General features: G+C 36.2%; 1 protein-coding gene across 1 annotated transcript; it reads left to right on the top strand.

The window, feature by feature from the left end:
• The first annotated feature begins 716 nt into the window (after positions 1 to 716).
• On the top strand, positions 717 to 16,236 carry LOC145978579 (delta(3,5)-Delta(2,4)-dienoyl-CoA isomerase, mitochondrial). The gene is made up of 8 exons (XM_083111283.1): positions 717 to 860; positions 5,577 to 5,733; positions 6,316 to 6,404; positions 6,961 to 7,088; positions 7,392 to 7,518; positions 10,783 to 10,936; positions 12,480 to 12,606; positions 15,042 to 16,236. The coding sequence occupies exons 1-8, from the start codon at positions 812 to 814 to the stop codon at positions 15,138 to 15,140; spliced, it is 930 nt and encodes a 309-aa protein (XP_082967409.1). The 5' UTR covers positions 717 to 811; the 3' UTR covers positions 15,141 to 16,236.
• The last annotated feature ends 1,825 nt before the right edge of the window (positions 16,237 to 18,061 follow it).

The following is an 18,061-nucleotide window of genomic DNA, read 5'->3' as shown; positions in this document are numbered from 1 at the left end:
ATACATTTTCCGAACTAGTGCAGTTTGAATCCATCAGCACGCGCTTTGTCTGCAAGGAGCAGACGATTTTCACGGAACAAACCAGCATCCTGGCCCGTGCGTTTGGTGAATCTCGTTCTTGCACGAAACGCACGGAGCATAATGAAACTCACGAAACGCACGGAAGCACTTATGGAACGGCCAGTTACCATAACTCGTTTAACGCGTTAAACTCGTGCGACTTTCGGAACGGGCCCACTACTACGCAAAGCTACTATGCTCGCGAGTTAGCAGTAAGAATAATTTGCGTTACAAATCTGAAGAACAGATGAAGACGAGAAAAATTCAAGTTTTTGACTAGTGGGAACGAATGTACAGATAATTTAGATCCTTTTTATATGGTATTATTTTAATGCTAACAGAACTTACGAGAGCAATTTTTTAGGTTTATTATTAGAAGAATGGTAATCTTATAACATTTTGCGTAAGTAATCGCTAAACTTCACAGTATGTGTAAATAGAGGTGTGCGGGATCCTGATTATTCGGGATGGGAAAAAAATTCCCGAGGTCGGGAGATGATTTCCCGATTTTTCGGGATCCAGATGTGTCGGGAAATCCTGATATTTTGTAGAAATCCCGACACCTCGGGATTCCCGACTTTTTTGGCCGAGTCTGCTGACACATTTTGCAAGATACTCAGAAAGGTGACTAAAATCGACTAGCAGTTGATAGGGACAGAAAAAAGAAAAAGAATGATCTCTGTGCATTTGCAAATGAAAAGTATTGTTATTGTTTTGCTGTAGTGCATGAAGTAAAAAATTTAGCGAAGTTATGTTGGAGAAGTTGTCATCACCATATAAAAACAGACTAGTAGTAAGAGGTGAGAGATTGCTCTGCGCGTTCTTACATCTTCTTGAAATAGATTTAATTTGTGTAAATGAGATGTACCAGCTATTTTTCTAAGTTGCATAGTCATACTCCCTGTAGAAATGCATAAGGTTTGTAACTCATTTTCATGTAAAGTGGCTCAGTTTATGGGATTGAAGAGTAGAAAGGTACTACTTTACTATACCGGAGACACCTATCAATGATTTATTTCGCAATTTTTTACATTGCTAACGTACTATTGTGCATTGCGGAACATTTCTTTAGGTGAAATAATGCATTTCTAACGAAAATAATGTCTATTTTTTACATTAACGAGTACTTACTGTTGTTCCTTATTTCCACACAATATGGCGATAGCTTACCCGTTCGTCGCGCGTTGTGCCAGTGTTTTGTCGATTTGGAGTGTTCATGCAGTGTTGCAACCTTGTTCACCGAAAAATACCTAATTTTTTTTAAAAAAATTAAAAACATTTCACGAAATTTTTTCACCAAAAAAGTTGAATTTTTGACATAAAGAGTAATTATGTTAGCCCTAAAAACCGTTGATTTTAGCACCAAAAACCATTGACGTTAGCTCCACAAACCATCCATGTGTAGCCCCAAAAATTCACGAGAGCCCCACGAACCATCACGGGGACGAGGTATGCCTACTAGGTTAGGTTCCATTAGCACTCCTTTCGTTCAATTTAGCATATACGGATAACATCGGTTTTTCTCGAAACAAAATTCACGGAATTCTTTTAATTTTAACCTTCCACTCTTTTCTTCAAGATTCCGTGTTGAATTACAAATTCCACGGAATCTTCCACACCCGGCAACAACTTCACGACGCATCCTCGACACGTCATCTTGTAGCAATAACACAGCGTGGTTTGAAACACTGACTACGGGGTTTACGCATTGTGTTCTCCTGCAGAAAGCAAATGGCAGCAGCAGCAATAGTGCGCATTGTGCTCTCGTGCAGAAAGCAAATGGTGGCAGCAGCAGCAATAGTTGTCAGAAATAGATTTTCGTAGAAAACCACATGCATTTGCATTAAAATGGATCAAAACTACATTCCTGAACTTCAACAACACTACAGAAAATGATTTGCGTAAGTACTTTCTCCTGTAAATCTGAAGAAATCTGTCTCCGGTATAGTAAAGTGTTACCGAGTAGAAGTAAATGTCACTTTTATCTGACCAGGAGTGTACAAACTAGAGGATAAGACATTCCATGCATATTTACAGGTGGAAGTTGTTCTGTGTATGAGATTACTTAGAAATGTCGATAAATTTGTTTGCATGAATTTCGAAACCTGTATCTGCTTTGCACTTCAAACTCCTTTCTACCTTTTCAGCAAGGGAATTAACATATTTAATTTGGTAACGGTTCCGATTTTTTATGATTTTTCTTTCAAATTCTCCTAGCAGAAAGACTAATGGTGACGCTTCCGATTGTTTTATGCTTTTCTCAAATTCTCCAAGCAGAAAGACAAATTATCGTAGAATAATCATTGTCACACGAAATTTGAACCGGTAAGTTTCTCGTAAGGGACAGACTGATTTCATCAAATTTGCAGGAGAAATTACTTACCGAATGCAGTTTCTTTATACTTGAGGAAGTTCGAGGAAGTGTTTTCTCGCATCGTTCATTGAATTTTGCCGGTAAATTATCTATTTTTGGATATAAATGTGTGACTGATGCACGAAAGCTGTTGCATCCATTTACTTCCAGGTGGATGTAGCCTGTGTGTGATGACGTAATCCCGGTCAGTGTTTCCAAACATATGTTTTTGTAACCGAAGAGGTACGTTTCCGCAAATGGTTCCTGGTGCTATGCGAAAATGGTGTGTGGGGCTACTTTTTTTTTTTTTCGAAACCGAGTTTTAACTACTGTAACCTATACGTGACCCTACCTAACCTAACCTTACCGGAAATGGTTCGTGGGGCTATGTATGAATGGTTATTGGGGCTATGCATCAATGTTTGTGGAGCTACGTAGGTATTTTTGGGTACAGTGGGGTGGAAACACTGCATGCCGAGTACGGTAGTGAAACTCTGACCGCCATTTGGTATGTTACCGAAGGCAACAAGAAACGAAGAAATCTTACTCGATATGTGGCAAATAGAGCTTATTTCCGTGAAATAAGCAAAATGCCACGTTCAACAATGTTTCTCAATGCAGAATACGTAAGTACGAATATTAAAATTAAATGAACTAGCAAATTTCAGCTGTCTGTCCCTTACGACAAATTTACCTTTGAACCTTTCTTAAACTAATGAGCACTGCTTGGATTTAAAAAAAAAAGTTATTTATTTTTAAAAAAAATAACACAAATATTACCTTAGGCATGCATGTGCGCTCTCCATGGACAAGGCATTCTCCGTTGATAGAAGCGACAGTCAGTGTTGTAGACCAGTGGGAATGAATGTCAAATTAATTTGGAACCTTCCTGAAACTAATCAGCACAGTTTTCATTTTTAAAAAAAATCAGTTTATTAGTAATAAGATGCTCTTGATGATATAATGTCAAGAGTGGTACATGGTAGTTAGTTAATGCTCCCATGGCTCTACAGACAATCTACATACGTGTAATTCCATGTTAAATCAACCAAGAAAAAACAAAATTGGAATTTGATGTCATAGATTTGGTAAAAACCTGATATTCCCCGGACATCTATAACTTCTTCCTTTTGTCAATTTTTGACATTTGTACTTACCTTTCTGCTTCGCGGAACATTCTTTAAGGTGTATTCACGTTTTTCGTCCCGAAATCGGTGGGATATTTAAACTAAAAAAATATTTTTGTTTGAAATTTTTGAGTCCAAATTTCCCACCGATTCCGGGCTCCGCCCCTGGGGTAATTGATCTACCACCCCCCAACTGCTAACGTGGCCCCGCCTCCGCTCTGTTACACTCTGGCTCCCCGGCATGTTAGAAATTGGTGGGAGTCACCTGCCCCGAAATGAGCCCAAAACTTAAATTTAAAGAAATACGTTACATCACACAAAACACCTTCCAGATGTTAGACAATGCTACACAAACTTATTACCGAAAGTAGTTTCTCCTGTAAAAATGAAGAAATCTGTCCGGGGAATATCAGATTAGTACCATAGATTTGACTAATTTTTGGTATACACGTTTCTTATCATCTGAAATATAGAAAATATATTTTTAATATTTTTCATGTTGCCGATTTTTGGGTTATTGAAATTTCAAAATTGACAATTGCCCAAAAACTGCTCCTCGCTGAAACTTTAAATACAATTTGCAAGAGACCTGCTTCAACTACAGGGCTGACCACTATCTCATTTTAAAGCTTATGAGCATTTGATATACAACATGCTTGTTTTTTTGCAAAAAACAATTTTTGAAAGGTTTTTCAAAAATTTAGTTTACAATTTCCAAAAGACGAAATTTTAAAAAAAATTACACATCTACTGAAGGTACAGTGAAAATTTTAAGGTGGTATCTCTTTGGTATCATGTAAAGAGTGAATTCCTTTCAAGACCATGCATGATTTAAGTTAACATGTTTTACATAACTAACCACATTATAAATACAGAAGCATACATACCAAGAAACTGCTTAGTGATACAGAAAGAGGGTGTTGACCAGTCTGGAAAACCTGGAAAAGTCAGGGAATTTTTTTTTCTGGAAAAACCAGGGAAATTTACTATTTTTCTGGAAAATTTTGTATTTTTATTTCTGGGCCATACCAAAGCTAGTGACTTGCTCCTGGTATTTCAAGATGGTGTAAAAGGTATCAATTTGAAAAACATAGTGCAATTGTCTATGGATGGAGCAGCAGTTAACTGGAAATTCACTTTTCATATGATACCACCTTGAAAGTTGGACTGAACCTTCAGTAGATGTGTACCAATATGTGTAAAATTTTTGAAATTTTGTGTTTTGGAAATCGTAAAATAATATTTTGAGAACCCTTCCAAAATTTGTTTTTCGCAAAAAAAAAAAAAAACAAGCATGTTGTATATCAAATGAAAGCCCTCTTCATAAACTTGACCATGGCCAGCCCTGTAGTTGAAGTAGGTCTCTTGCAAATTGTATTTAAAGTTTCAGTGGGGAGCGGTTTTTTGGCCAATTTTGTCAAATTTCAGTAACTCAAAAACTGGCAACATGAAAAATCAAAAACAAATATTTTCTATGTTTCAGGTGATGATAAATATGTGTACCAAAATTTAGCCAAATCCATGACATCAAATGTTTATGCACTGGTTGATTTGACATGCAATTACCCATACAGTGTCTGTACACTGGGTATATTTGTGTACACATTGGGAACAAGCCAATCAACAGCAATGTTTCACACTGTAGCATCGTGTCAGGGCAGACAAGCTTTCATTCGATTGGTGGAATCCAGTGAGACATGTTGCTTCAGTGTGAAATTTCTATATGCCAACATTTCTTCCACATAGTACACCTTTGCATTTTAAAATGCTAACTACGCTCTGCCACCTCAACTCACTGTCAGAACAATTCTCTGTGGGGCTTGTCTTGTGTCATCCTGGTTTTTATTTCATCTTATCATTTATCTTGTCATGATTAACCAAAAATACCAGAATGCCTTTGGTAATATTAGCCACTTGAAAAGTTTGTTAGTTTATTTCTTCATCAACCAATCAATCATTCTGAGTCATAAAAACCTGATATTTCAATATTAGCATTGATATATTATTCTAATTCCTTGTTTCACTTATATTTCCAGGAAACTCCCTGAATTTTGTGGTGACCAGACTCCTGTCTTCTGAAATGAGCCTACCGACATTCGAGAATCTTTCTGTGAATGTCCCAAAACCATTTGTGTATCATGTTGAGTTAAATCGACCCAAGAAATTGAATGCACTGAACCGAGTGCTGTGGAAGTAAGTTTGTTTTATTGTGTTTAAATTATTTAAATGTAAAACTATTTTACATTCAAAAAATTTTGAAAATAATTTTCAAGGAATATGGAAAAATTCACAATGTAAGTCTGTGTAATAATTATTCAACCATTGTGGTCCGTGTAATGTGATTCTTCTGGACTTTTTAACATCATACAACATGCAGACTTGGTGGTTCATATTCTTAGTTCGAGATATGTGCTACTGTATCTTTATTACTAGTCTCCATCATATTTGGATACCACTATGAAATTTGTCTCAGGGTATCTACATGATCAATTTGTGTCCTGACAGTGTTGCATTTAGGGGATTTGTTACAAATTTCATGCTGGTTTCCAAATATGAATTGTCTACTAAGAATCCTGTAGAGACCTCTGCATGTGGTGTTGAAATGCCCACAAGATATTACAGTAATTAAAATTTTGGTGCAACTCAATGCATCAAAAATTAAATCGTTGCCGAAGTTTAAATTTACAAATTGAAATTGTTCAACGGGTGTCTTTTGATGTTAAATTTTAAATGTGCATCTAGATAATATATTAAGAAAAACTATACTAATTACAGTGAGATTGGACAGTGCTTTGATACCTTGGCTGATAACAAGGAATGCCGAAGCATTGTGCTTTCAGGGGCTGGAAGGCTGTTTTGTTCAGGTACGTTTCATAAGAATGTTCAATGTAAGACGTGTACTGAATTTGTAATTGAAATAACCAGAATATGAAGAACGTATCAAGTGTTTAGTCAGGACTGTCTTTCATATTGTACACATGTTAGAAATTGACATGAAATACTTGAACTACTACAACTGTATTGGCAAGATCATTTGCTTCAATAATATTTTGAATATTTACGGAAATATCAAATCAGTGAAATGATGATCACATCATGACTTTTGGATAAGTAAAGTGTATGGTGATTATTGCAACACCCTTTGACAGCAGTGGATTGTAAGTTATAATTGTGCTATTTTATACTGTGACATATGCCCATGATTTTTGAAAAGGAATATACATATACTTTTTTTATTGTAGTCAGTCCTCATTTTGCCATGTTTTCCTGCCTTTGGCATTCTTTTAGAAATACTGGGCCTCCCCCTTGAGAAACTAGATTTCATGTTTTAGAAAGTTCACGGAGTTGTGCTGAGAAGAAAGTACTGAGAATTTTCTTTTATTTATGACAAATCATGTCCGACTTTCTTCTTTGCAACAGGAATTGATCTGATGGATATGCAGAGTCTGGGGGCTGCTTTGAGCGAAGAAAGTGATATCGCCAGAAGATGTAAAATAATGCGGAAGAACATACAAGTGTATCAGGATTCTATATCATCTCTGGAGAAGGTATTTTTTTTCTTTATTGTTGGGGTTTGTAATGTTGTCTTGTTAGATATTGATCTGTAAAAAATATAGTGGAGTTTATTTACATTTTTGTCTTCTGAACATCTGTGTAATTTTTATATAATTTTTAGTACAGGGTGTTAGTTTATTTTAGATTAGTACAGTGCCTCCAGGATTTTGGAAGTAGGTAGCTCAGGGACCAACCCTGAGCGTATAGGTCGTGTTGTTTACTGAATTAAGTTGGAAGTTTTAATGAATGTGATATAGGAGCTGTAGATATTTTACTCATGTGCCTTTCTCTTCCAGTGTCCAAAACCAGTCATTACGGCCATCCATAACGCATGCATTGGAGGTGCAGTGGACCTGATATCAGCAGCAGACATCAGATACTGCACGAACGATGCATGGTTCCAAGTGAAGGAAGTCGATATAGGCAAGAGCTTTCATATTTCCTGAAAATTAGTGACTTATGGATGTTTGAGATCTTTTACAAGCATTCTACCATCTTTGCATGTACATATGTTTTCAGATTTTGAAATCTATTCTCAGGCTTATCTTGGATGTGGATGCATTTTAAAATGAATTAGTCCAGTCATTTTATGTTGTTAGTAAAGGCATGTACTTACATCTCATTTAATGACAACTAGAGTTGCAAAAAAGCTGGCTTTTTTGAATGGATATATATATATATATTTTTTTAGAAAAAAAACCTTAAATTTTGGCTTTTTACCAATTGCAGCTAACCTGTTTCATTTGTAGTGTTAGTTAAGGATTTGAGGTTTATAATCAGGATTGCTACGTGTCTGGAAAACTTGGAAAACAGGGAAATGTCAGGGAATTATGCATATTGTCTGGAATTTACGTGCATTTCTGCAAGAGAAAAAGTTGCAAAATGAACAACCAGTTCACTTCCACTTGTGGATTCGGTTCTTGTGATTCAACTCCCAAAAAAAGATTCAGTTTAGAAACTTGTCTCTTTTGTTCTTATGATTCTCAGTCTTGTGCAAAATTATGGTTCCTTCGAATTTCTGTAATAAATTTTTACTTTTATAATACTAGATATTAGATAGAATATCAAAGTAAAAGTTGCTGTCCAGATATCTGATTGATAACTAAAGTACATTGACAATATGATCATAATTATCGGAAAGGTTGGTGAAGATGAGGTTATCGTCTATTATTTTATAGATCTTAGTCTTGTTGGCATTTCGTATAGAATTCCTATATGCAACAAAAATTTCTCCAGATGCTGTGCACTTATAAATGTAAGCAAACAAGCAGCATTTTCTACATTATAAATCCACCAGATTTCTGTTGTTTTTATATTGTAGAGATCTATTATGGTGAAATAATGTACCTCTGTTACCTTAGCCTGAAGGCTAGATGCATGTGATTGTAGCACCCAATACATTTGATGCCAATTGTAATTTTACATTTTACTCTTCGAATTTTCACGTGATCTTGAGTGTGCAGAATTAAATTTGCTATATAAAAAAAGTTGCGAATATGAATATTCATAATAATTAACGGATTATATATTTAATTGAAAAACACAAGGTTCCAAAGCAAAAATCATGATGATAAAAATGTCTGGAAAATTTTCATTTTTGGACTGGAAAATCTGGAAGTGTGAGGGAATTTCATAATCAAAAAAATCGTAGCAACCCTGAAAATGTCATACTTTGAAAATTGCTAAATAATTTTACATGATGTACCAGCCAGAAGATGCATATTGGCCATTTCTTCTGCAGGGTGTTCGAAAAGACACACAACCGAGACTTTGAATGTATGTAACTTTTGTATAAAAACCGATTGAGACGTGAACCTTGCATTAGGCATTAACTTGGTCTTTGTTTATATATTTAAAACATGAAACAGAAAATGATTCTCTGTATGAATGTTCAGTGTGGAGGAAAAGTTACTAAGGTTTAAAAAAATATTTGTACAAAGTAAATAAAAACATGGCTAAAAGACAGATATGGAGTCGCTTGAAAAACTTTTCAATGTGTGTCAATGGTCTCTGTGGGTAATAATGGAATTGGCAAAAGAATGATAATTTTTATGTATTATATACATTGCAGATAATTTTATGGGATTGTGTATGGCATATTCATAAAAAGGTATGTTTTTGAAATTACCAAGTGCACTGGCAATATTGGTCATGTCGGAGGGTAGTGCCACGTGTACCCAACATCTGGTTATGTTATGCCATCAATGCCCAGATGAAAGAATAGATTTGAAATTTATCGTACAAACACTAACCTACCTATATATTTTTTCAACAAATCTCTTAACTCCATACTGAACGGTCATGCAGGGAAACATTTTCTGCTTTAATGTTTTGAATATATCCACATAGTCGAAGTCAATATGCAATGCATGGTTCATGCCTCTTATCACTTTTTGTACAAAAGCTATGCACGTTCAAAGTCTCGGGTGCGTGACTTCTTGAACACCCAGTATTTACTGTTTTTGTTGTATGCGAGTTTGTTATGTGCCTACCCAATGCATAGTGGTAAGACTGTTATCTTGTAATCAAAGGGTACCTGGTTTGATACTTGATGAGACATATGGCATCATGATTCAGATTCCATTTCAAAACTGTAGGACCAGTCCTGATTAGCCTATCAGAGTATAAAATGAACTTAAAACAAATTTTCACGTGTTTGTGTGATGTCATAAAAACTGAAGCAAATGTTAATGTTACACTATTAGATGTATCAGGACAATTAAAAAACTTTACTATTTATAATATGTATGCAGATGTACATGTACGTATACTCAAATAAATAATTAAGATCAGTATGCTACAACAAGTGAGATTTAGAGCTCAAAGTAACTTATTATCCCGAATGCTGATGAAGATAACACTTGGATAACACCATTCAAAAGTTTTGCAACTACTGCTTATGTCTAGCTATGAATTCCATGTTGAAAGTTGTGGAACAAGAAAAATGCAGTCAAGTAATGTATTTTCATCGATTTGAAACACATTGCGGAAAAAGGCCGAAAAAAGCAGATTTTTTCGAACACTTACAACTCTAATGATGATAACTCTTGTCAATAGCATAATAGTTACCCTTGTAATCAAGAGATCCAAAGTTCATTTCAGTTACTCTGACCCCAGTTTCGACTCCAGATGAGTCTTGATTAAGCTATCTGTGAATGTGAATTTAAACTTAGTTCATGGTGTAATTGGTTTGAAATCTTTTGCTGCTTCCTATGGAATAGCAAGACGTACAGCCAACAGCGAAGATAGCACCAGTAAAAAGTAAATTTTTGAAAGCTCACAGAATGTATAAAACAATGAAAAGAGGTAAGGACAGTTTGCCTAACTAAATACTGAAACAAATACTAGAACACCCTAAGATAATACATACATAAAATGATAATTGATACCTCCTGGGAAAATTGCATGGCAAGAATACATAATATTTCATAATAACTCAGCTGTTGTCAGATTTCTGTGTAGATGATTTTTTGAACAAAATTGATGACTGTCTAGAAAATGCCAAGAACTTTTTGACTAAAGTGGCATTCACATATCCATTAAAAAAGGAATTGACATTTGTACTGTGCGAAGCTTGGCAGGGTTTGAATCGGAAGCAAACTGGCTCTGAATTCACCACACTTACCACATGTAATACATGGTGTTTTGTAGAGCATGATGAAATTTCAAATTTACATTTTTTTTCAGGCATGGCAGCCGATGTTGGTACTTTGCAGAGATTGCCAAAAGTAATCGGGAGTGAAAGCCTAGCAAGGGAACTTATATTCACAGCTAGAAAAATGTACTCATCCGAAGCAAAGGAATGTGGATTTGTTAGTAGGGTGTTTGAAGACAAAGAGAAGTAAGTTCATTTTATTATAGTTCTCAAGCATTTTGTGCAACTGTGGGCACATTCCGAAAGTTGCACGAGTTTAGCGCATTAAATAAGTTAAGGCAACTGGTAGTTCCATAAGTGCTTTCATGCATTTCATGAGGTTTGTTATGCCGTTCCTAAAATCGATTTTTCATGTGAGAACAAACTTCCCCAAATGCATGGGCTCTGAGCCAAGTTAGTTGCGTTAAATTTGTCTGCTAGTTGCAGAAACGTGGGAAAACATGCAGAACCAAAAAGCACAGACCAAAAGCCTCTCCAAACTTCAGAAAGTTAGGATGATGAGTATGAGTGAAACATGTATGATGTATAAAGTGTGGAAATTGCAATATAATTGGAGAGAAAAAGGAAATTATGCAGCATGCTAGTTCGTTGAGCAAGTAGTGCTTTTTTTTTTTTTGTTATTGAGATCATAGATTACCATATTTATTCATCTATAATGCACACTTTTTTTCCCAAATTTTTGCTCCCAATAACTGATGCGTATTATGCACGGAATAATTCTAACAGCCAACTTGAAACTGCACAGGGTTATTCCATGATTTTGTGACACTTGCATTGATTTTTCATGTTTACGGAACCCTATCATGTTATATATCGTAAAGTTTAAATTCTGCAGTTTCTGAATATGGTAACAGTATTCCGTTCAAGATGGTGACACTAATGTGCAATGTGGTTGAAATAAGTTCATTACAAAATGAAGGAACATACTGATTTTTGTGGTACTTTGGATAAAAGAAAATGATAATTAACATGTATTTCTGGCTAAATAATATGATATGGAGTGTGTAAATGTCTTAATGGAAGAAATAGTGTGCTGGTAACTGCTAGTTTGTGGGTCCTGAATGTGCCTTGTATAAATGTTACGTTAATCATGGGAAAAGTATATATTTTGAAGTTTTTTAGAAAACGTAAAGAAGGAATGAGCAAAACAACACATAAAAGTTTAAAGGCCATTTCGAACGATTTTTCACTTTGCAATGTAATGTTCAGCGACACCAACAAAACCAGTGCCGTTCTGGTGGAATTCGAGCATGCACCTCCGGTCACATGCGATGCGTATAAGCGGTATTTGATGGGCGAGAAATAATAGGAAATAACTTGTTGAGCACTGCAAATCCACAAGGTAATTTTGATCTCACTTTTTATTATTACAGAATGAATAAGATGGTTACAAAAGTGAAAGCTTTGGGATGCTAAACACAGTGGAGGGGGAGGTGGTGTGGTTTGGTCACTCTTTGTATACACAAGATGATATTCTCCTCTTGCACTATATAGCAACAGGTGACTCATTGAAAAGGTATGATGTCATTCTTTGTTGATGAGCATAGCAACAGCTTGAAGACCTACAAGTAAGAAAACCATTTCTTGAATATGAATTGTACTGAGCATTATATATAAGATATAGTTGTTTGTTACTTTTCCCCATGCAGTTCTAAGAACACTGAAATATTTGTATAGATTCATGTGAACATACGTTTCTTGGACTTCAATTATCTGTTGCTTCTTCCAGAATGCTAGCTTCTGCGATAGAGCTGGCTGCAGATATTGCCACCAAGAGTCCTGTGGCAGTGCAAGGCTCTAAAGTGAATGTGATCTACTCTAGGGACCACTCAGTGCAGGAGGGATTAGACTTTATGGTAAGTGGAGTATGTTTCGGATTTCAGATGGAGTAAAAATGTGTAAAAGATTTGTCGAATCACGTTACATCAGATTTTTGTTTCTAAAATAATGCTTGTTTTTAACTCAAGATTTGACAATGTAAGGTGCAATATTTAGAAATGTAATTGAACATGAAGGTTCTCTTAATAACTGAACATGATGGGTCCAGGGGGGACAGTAATGTCACTTATTGCACAAATAATAATTAGGGCTTGGAGGTTGATGACAAATATTTTTTTCTAAGCCTTGAAAAGAATGCTAAACCTGATATGCCGGTTTCCCTTCGGTTAGAGCCAGAACACATTTTTATTTTTCATTTTTCTACTCTTTTTGGCTTTTAGGTCATTTTTCAGTATTTTTGACACTTTTTTTTTCTTCTTTCTTGTTTTGTGAATTTTACGCTGGCATGGTCCTTTTTAGCAAGTTCGCCATAAATCTAAAATATGGTCAATGGAAAAGTAAAATATTATTTTGACTGAAATGTTGGGCAATACATTAAATAATTTATTGTGGTAAATTTATTTTCCCTTCAACAAACTTAAAATGCTTTGTGTGAAGCTTACTTTAAGGTTCCCTTAGTGGCCTCTATTATCGCTTTAATCTGTGGTTTTAAAGTAAAATTAGTCACAATATTTTAAAAAAAATATGTAACCGGATGTTTGTGATACACAACCGTATTTTCAGATGTTTGCCAACTACTGTATCGTGGAAGGTCCACTCTGAAAGAAGATGAATGACTTATGCAGAAAAACCTTGAAGTGCATTTTATGTAACCTTAAGTAAATATAAAGAAAACTACATTAGCACTTAATTGCTTTTATCCCTTTGCTTCAGAAGTTTAAACCAAAAAAGAATTTTATCAAATTATTCAGCTACTCTCTTTTAATTTATGAAAAAAATCATGTTTTCCATGCAACTTGCAAAAAATCTATTAGGACTGAGCTGATACTCTTTCTGATTTTTACCAATACTGAATAATTATAACAAAAGTTGCTAAAAAATATTATATACATTTTCTACGGCAGCTATAAACAACAATTTATCAGAGTTTTGCTTTAAAATTTTCTCAAGAATTGCATTGGAATATGAAAGTAACTGTCACTTTATCACAAAAAAAAATGTATTATTTTCAGGATAGTGTTGTCCTGCAAAATGCTCATGCCCTGGTAAAAAAAAAAAATCCAGTAACAGTGAATAAATTGCAACCCATATTTTCAAATATATCAGCAATGACTCGGCCCTACTATGTATTTCATGTTGTTTTTTGTAAGTCAGCAAAGAGCTTTTCCTTTGACATTCCTACCTTTCCCTCTGTCTTTTTTTTCAATTATAATCCATCCAAGAAAGCCCAGAGGGAAAAAATAATTGAAAAGCACATGCAGGTGTGCCAATTACAAGAATTATCATCATCCTCCTTCGCCATTTCCTGCCTCTAGCTGGGTCAGCATAGAAGTCAAGCCTCTCCAGTTTCTTCTGGTCTTCCACTATTCCTTTCTTTCCACGGTGTTCCAATCGTGTACTCTTCTCCTAACAATCCACTATCTGCTCTTTCCACCGACATCTTGGTCTCCCCCTTGGCCTTATTCCCACTCCTTGTGCATTGTAAGCTCTTACTGGTAGTCTTTCTGCATCCATCCTCTTCTTGTGCCCAAACCACCTAATCTGTCCTGGATCTTCACCACCCCCACTGTCTGTCGGATCTCCTCATTCCTTCCCTTCTAGTCTTCCCCAATATACTGCTTAACAATTTCATCTTCACTGCCTGCATCTTTCTTTGTCTCTCTCTCTGCAATTGTCCAAGTCTCTGCTGCGTACGTAATTATTGGCACATAGTATGTGTTATATATTACCTTCTTGCATTTCATAGGTACATCCCTGTTCTATATTAATCTTCGAACACTTTGATAAGGAGTCCACCATCCATTTGTCCTCTTCTGTTTACCTCCTCATCTATTCTTAATTATGCTTCCTAGATATTTGAAGCTCTCCACTACCCTCAACTCTTCCGTGTCCATCTTTATTCTTGGTTCATTTCTGGCTTTGTTTCTTCTTGTTCTTAGCACCTAGCTCTTTTCTGCACTGAATTTTATTCCTGGTCTTCTGATTTCCTCATTCGAACTATCAAGCTATCTTTGTATTACTTCTTCACTGTTTCCCCCATATTACTAAGTCATCAGCGAACAACAGGGCATTCATCCATTGTAATTATGAAGAATTAAAGATTTTGAGTGGACCCCCCACTTTGATTTTTCACCTGTTCTACTTCAGGACACCCTTGAAAGTTTCCAGAAAAAGAAAAAACTTAGATGATTCATATGGCTTTTCTGCAATGCAGGGTGCAACATAGACACTTGAAATGCTAAAGTGAATTAAATATTATTGCAATTACAAACTGAACTGATTTGCTTTGCAGGCAACTTGGAACATGGCAATGCTACAGAGCGAGGACTTTTTAAATGCTGCCATGGCACAAGCGATGAAGGAGCCTCCGCCAACCTTCTCCAAGTTGTAATCCCTCTGAAGGAATAGCTTTGATCAGAAATAATAATCTGGTAATTAAAAGGTGTATAATGGTTGTAATGAAGAAGGGAAATTAATGGAAACTGTGCTGTAACTGTCAAATAGGCAGAAAATGCACGGTGCTTCCAAATTATTTTTGCAGGAAGGTAAAGTAGTTGCCTCGCTGATAGCTAAGTGGTTAACACTTCCCTTGTGTTCAAGGGGTGCTAGGTTCAAGTTGAAAATGGAACCATATTTATGGTTGAGAAGAGCCTGCAAGTAAGAGATCACCATTCAATGGCCTACACGGCATGGAATCATAATAATTCAATACTCCCTCTGTCCCATAATTATTGTCCGGTACACCTTTGTTTGTAGTCTCATAATAATTGCCCGATATTCAAACTGTGACATTGGTGTATACAGAAGAAGAACATGAAACAAGGGAATGAGTCATACAACTTTACTACTCAAGGATCAGTACAAATTGTGCTTTCCATCTGCCTCTTTGTCTGTCATTTCTGTACTACCATTTTGGCATACCGGACTATAATTATGGGACAGAGGGAGTATTATATTTACTATGCATTCCTCATGAATTTTGTAACTAAAAAGTTGAGGCTCAACCCTAGTGCTTTGAAGGTGTTTTTATTTCCTTACTTCAATCACATGCATTATAATACAAAACTTAATTTTATTTCATAATTTCACATCCCTCCTCAAGATTTCCGAACAATAATACCAAATTATATCATATCCACTGTTACCTGATATTTTTAACTGCTAGGATTTGTGTTGATAAATTTGCCATGACATTTGTATATATAATGTTAAAGCCAGAAATCGAGAAAATATCTGTTTGTACCCTTGAATTTTTAGAAAGGTCACCTTGAAATTTTATCAAGATTCTAGTGTGTTTCCTTGCTATGGTTTTACAGATTAACACTGAAGATACCACAATATTGCAATCCACTTCAATAGCCATAAGAGGCCTTATTCTGAATGCAGTGTGTTAAAGTAATAAAAACTGTCACAAGGGTAAATTATCACTTTGTGCATATTTTTGTTGAATAATTTTACATAATAAAAAAAATATGATTTTGTTATCAGACTGAAATTTTGTTAACCTCCATTAATTTTTAGTTTTGTATAAAGTAAAGTGTTTGGTAGTATGTGGATAGAATTTGTCCTCTAACTTTCTAAATATTATTTATTACCTACATTATATGAGGGGTGGCTAGAAACAACCGGACTGTTGCTACAAAATCTTTTATTGGTAATTTTGTACATGCGAACATTATCCTCTTCAAAGTACTCCCCTGAACTATCAATACACCGCTCCATACAAATCTTCCATTTCTGGAAGCAGTGCTGGAAATCATTTTCTGAAACAATGTTCATAACTTCAGTCACTTTTGTTTTCTCAGGTTCTACGGTCGTAAATCTGTTGTTTTTTTTGTGCTGATATGACCTTTGGGAATAAAAAAAAGTCGCACGGAGTGATACCCGGCAAATAGGGTGGATGTTCTAACGCTGGGATCCCCTGCTTGGCCAAAAAAGCCTTGACTGACAATGCCGTATGGACAGGAGCATTGTCCTGATGAAGAATCCATGACTTGCTTTTCCACAAATCAGGTCGACATCATCTTACTGGCTCACGAAGGGACGTCGGCACCTTAATGTAATAATGTTGATTGTTTTGCAATAGCTCGAATACTCAACCGACGATCCTCTCGAATCAATTCACCGACATTTGCAAGGCTGTCCGGAAGAGTCGTCCGCAATCACTTCTCATCCCTCTTTAAACCTTTGAAATCACTCAAACACTTGCATGCGTGATAAACTCTCATCTCCGTATACTTCCTTCAACAAACCATAAGTTTCTGTGGTGGATTTTCAGAGTTTCATAAGAAACTTCACATTGATACGCTGTTCCACTTTCACATTTAACATTTTTCCAAAGGAGCACAGATGTACGGTTCACTTCATCGACAAGCTACAGCGGAACTGAGCACCGCGCACCCTGGGAAATTGCACAGTCGATAGGCAGGATATCACTCATGCACCGCTTGACCTTGACGTGCTTGCTGTTTGTCAACAGCAACATCAATCCAGTTTTTTTCTAGCCACACCTCGTATATTGTGTCGACATCGGGTTAGGTATGGGATGGAGTCGCACCAGGATGTAGCTCGGTTAAAGTTAAGATTTCAATTTGGGTTTTGCTGGACAACCTCTAGCCTGAATGGTGTGGACGAAGGATATTGGGAGCCTTAGTCGGTTGAATGCTACTTGCCCCTTGCTCGATGTTTTGGCCCTCCAGCTGTGTTTGTTGGACAGAGTTGCTGGAGAGTGTGCTGGCCTAGATGTTGACAGAGATGGGAGATTCAGCAGCTTATCACGAGTGCTACTTTTCCAGACTGTCTGGCTTCTGGCTCTCTGTAGTCTGGACTGCCGCCTCGTGATGTTGCGCTCTCTCAGAGTGGTCTCTTGAATCAGCGTCGATGGTGTCCAAAGTGTTGTGGGCCAATTTACCATGTCTAGAGGTTTTTATACTTCATAATTTCATTGAGACATGGTGGACTTTGCACCTCCAGCTGTTCACTTGGGATACCCCCCCCCCCCTCTGATATTGGTGGAAAGTTAGTGAAGGTGCACTGACCACTAGTTAGTGCCGTTGCCTTGCTGACTGTAGAGAACCGAGTGGAAATTTCTCATTACTCGGCTCTGCATTTGGTAGAAGTTGCAGTGGATGAGCATTTCAACCGGCAAGCTTCAGAATGATATTTTAACAAACGGAAATTTTGATTATTATGCTCCCAATTCCTTCATGAATATGAAGATAGACTGATGTAAAACAGAAATCTTGTAAGTGCTGGGACCATTCCACACTAACTAATCATTAAAACATGAATTTTCAAACCTGAACCTTGATG

Source organism: Lepisma saccharinum, chromosome 25, assembly GCF_977018435.1.
Source record: "Lepisma saccharinum chromosome 25, izLepSacc3.1, whole genome shotgun sequence".
NCBI lineage: Eukaryota > Metazoa > Arthropoda > Insecta > Zygentoma > Lepismatidae > Lepisma > Lepisma saccharinum.
This window is presented reverse-complemented; position numbering and strand designations above follow the sequence as displayed.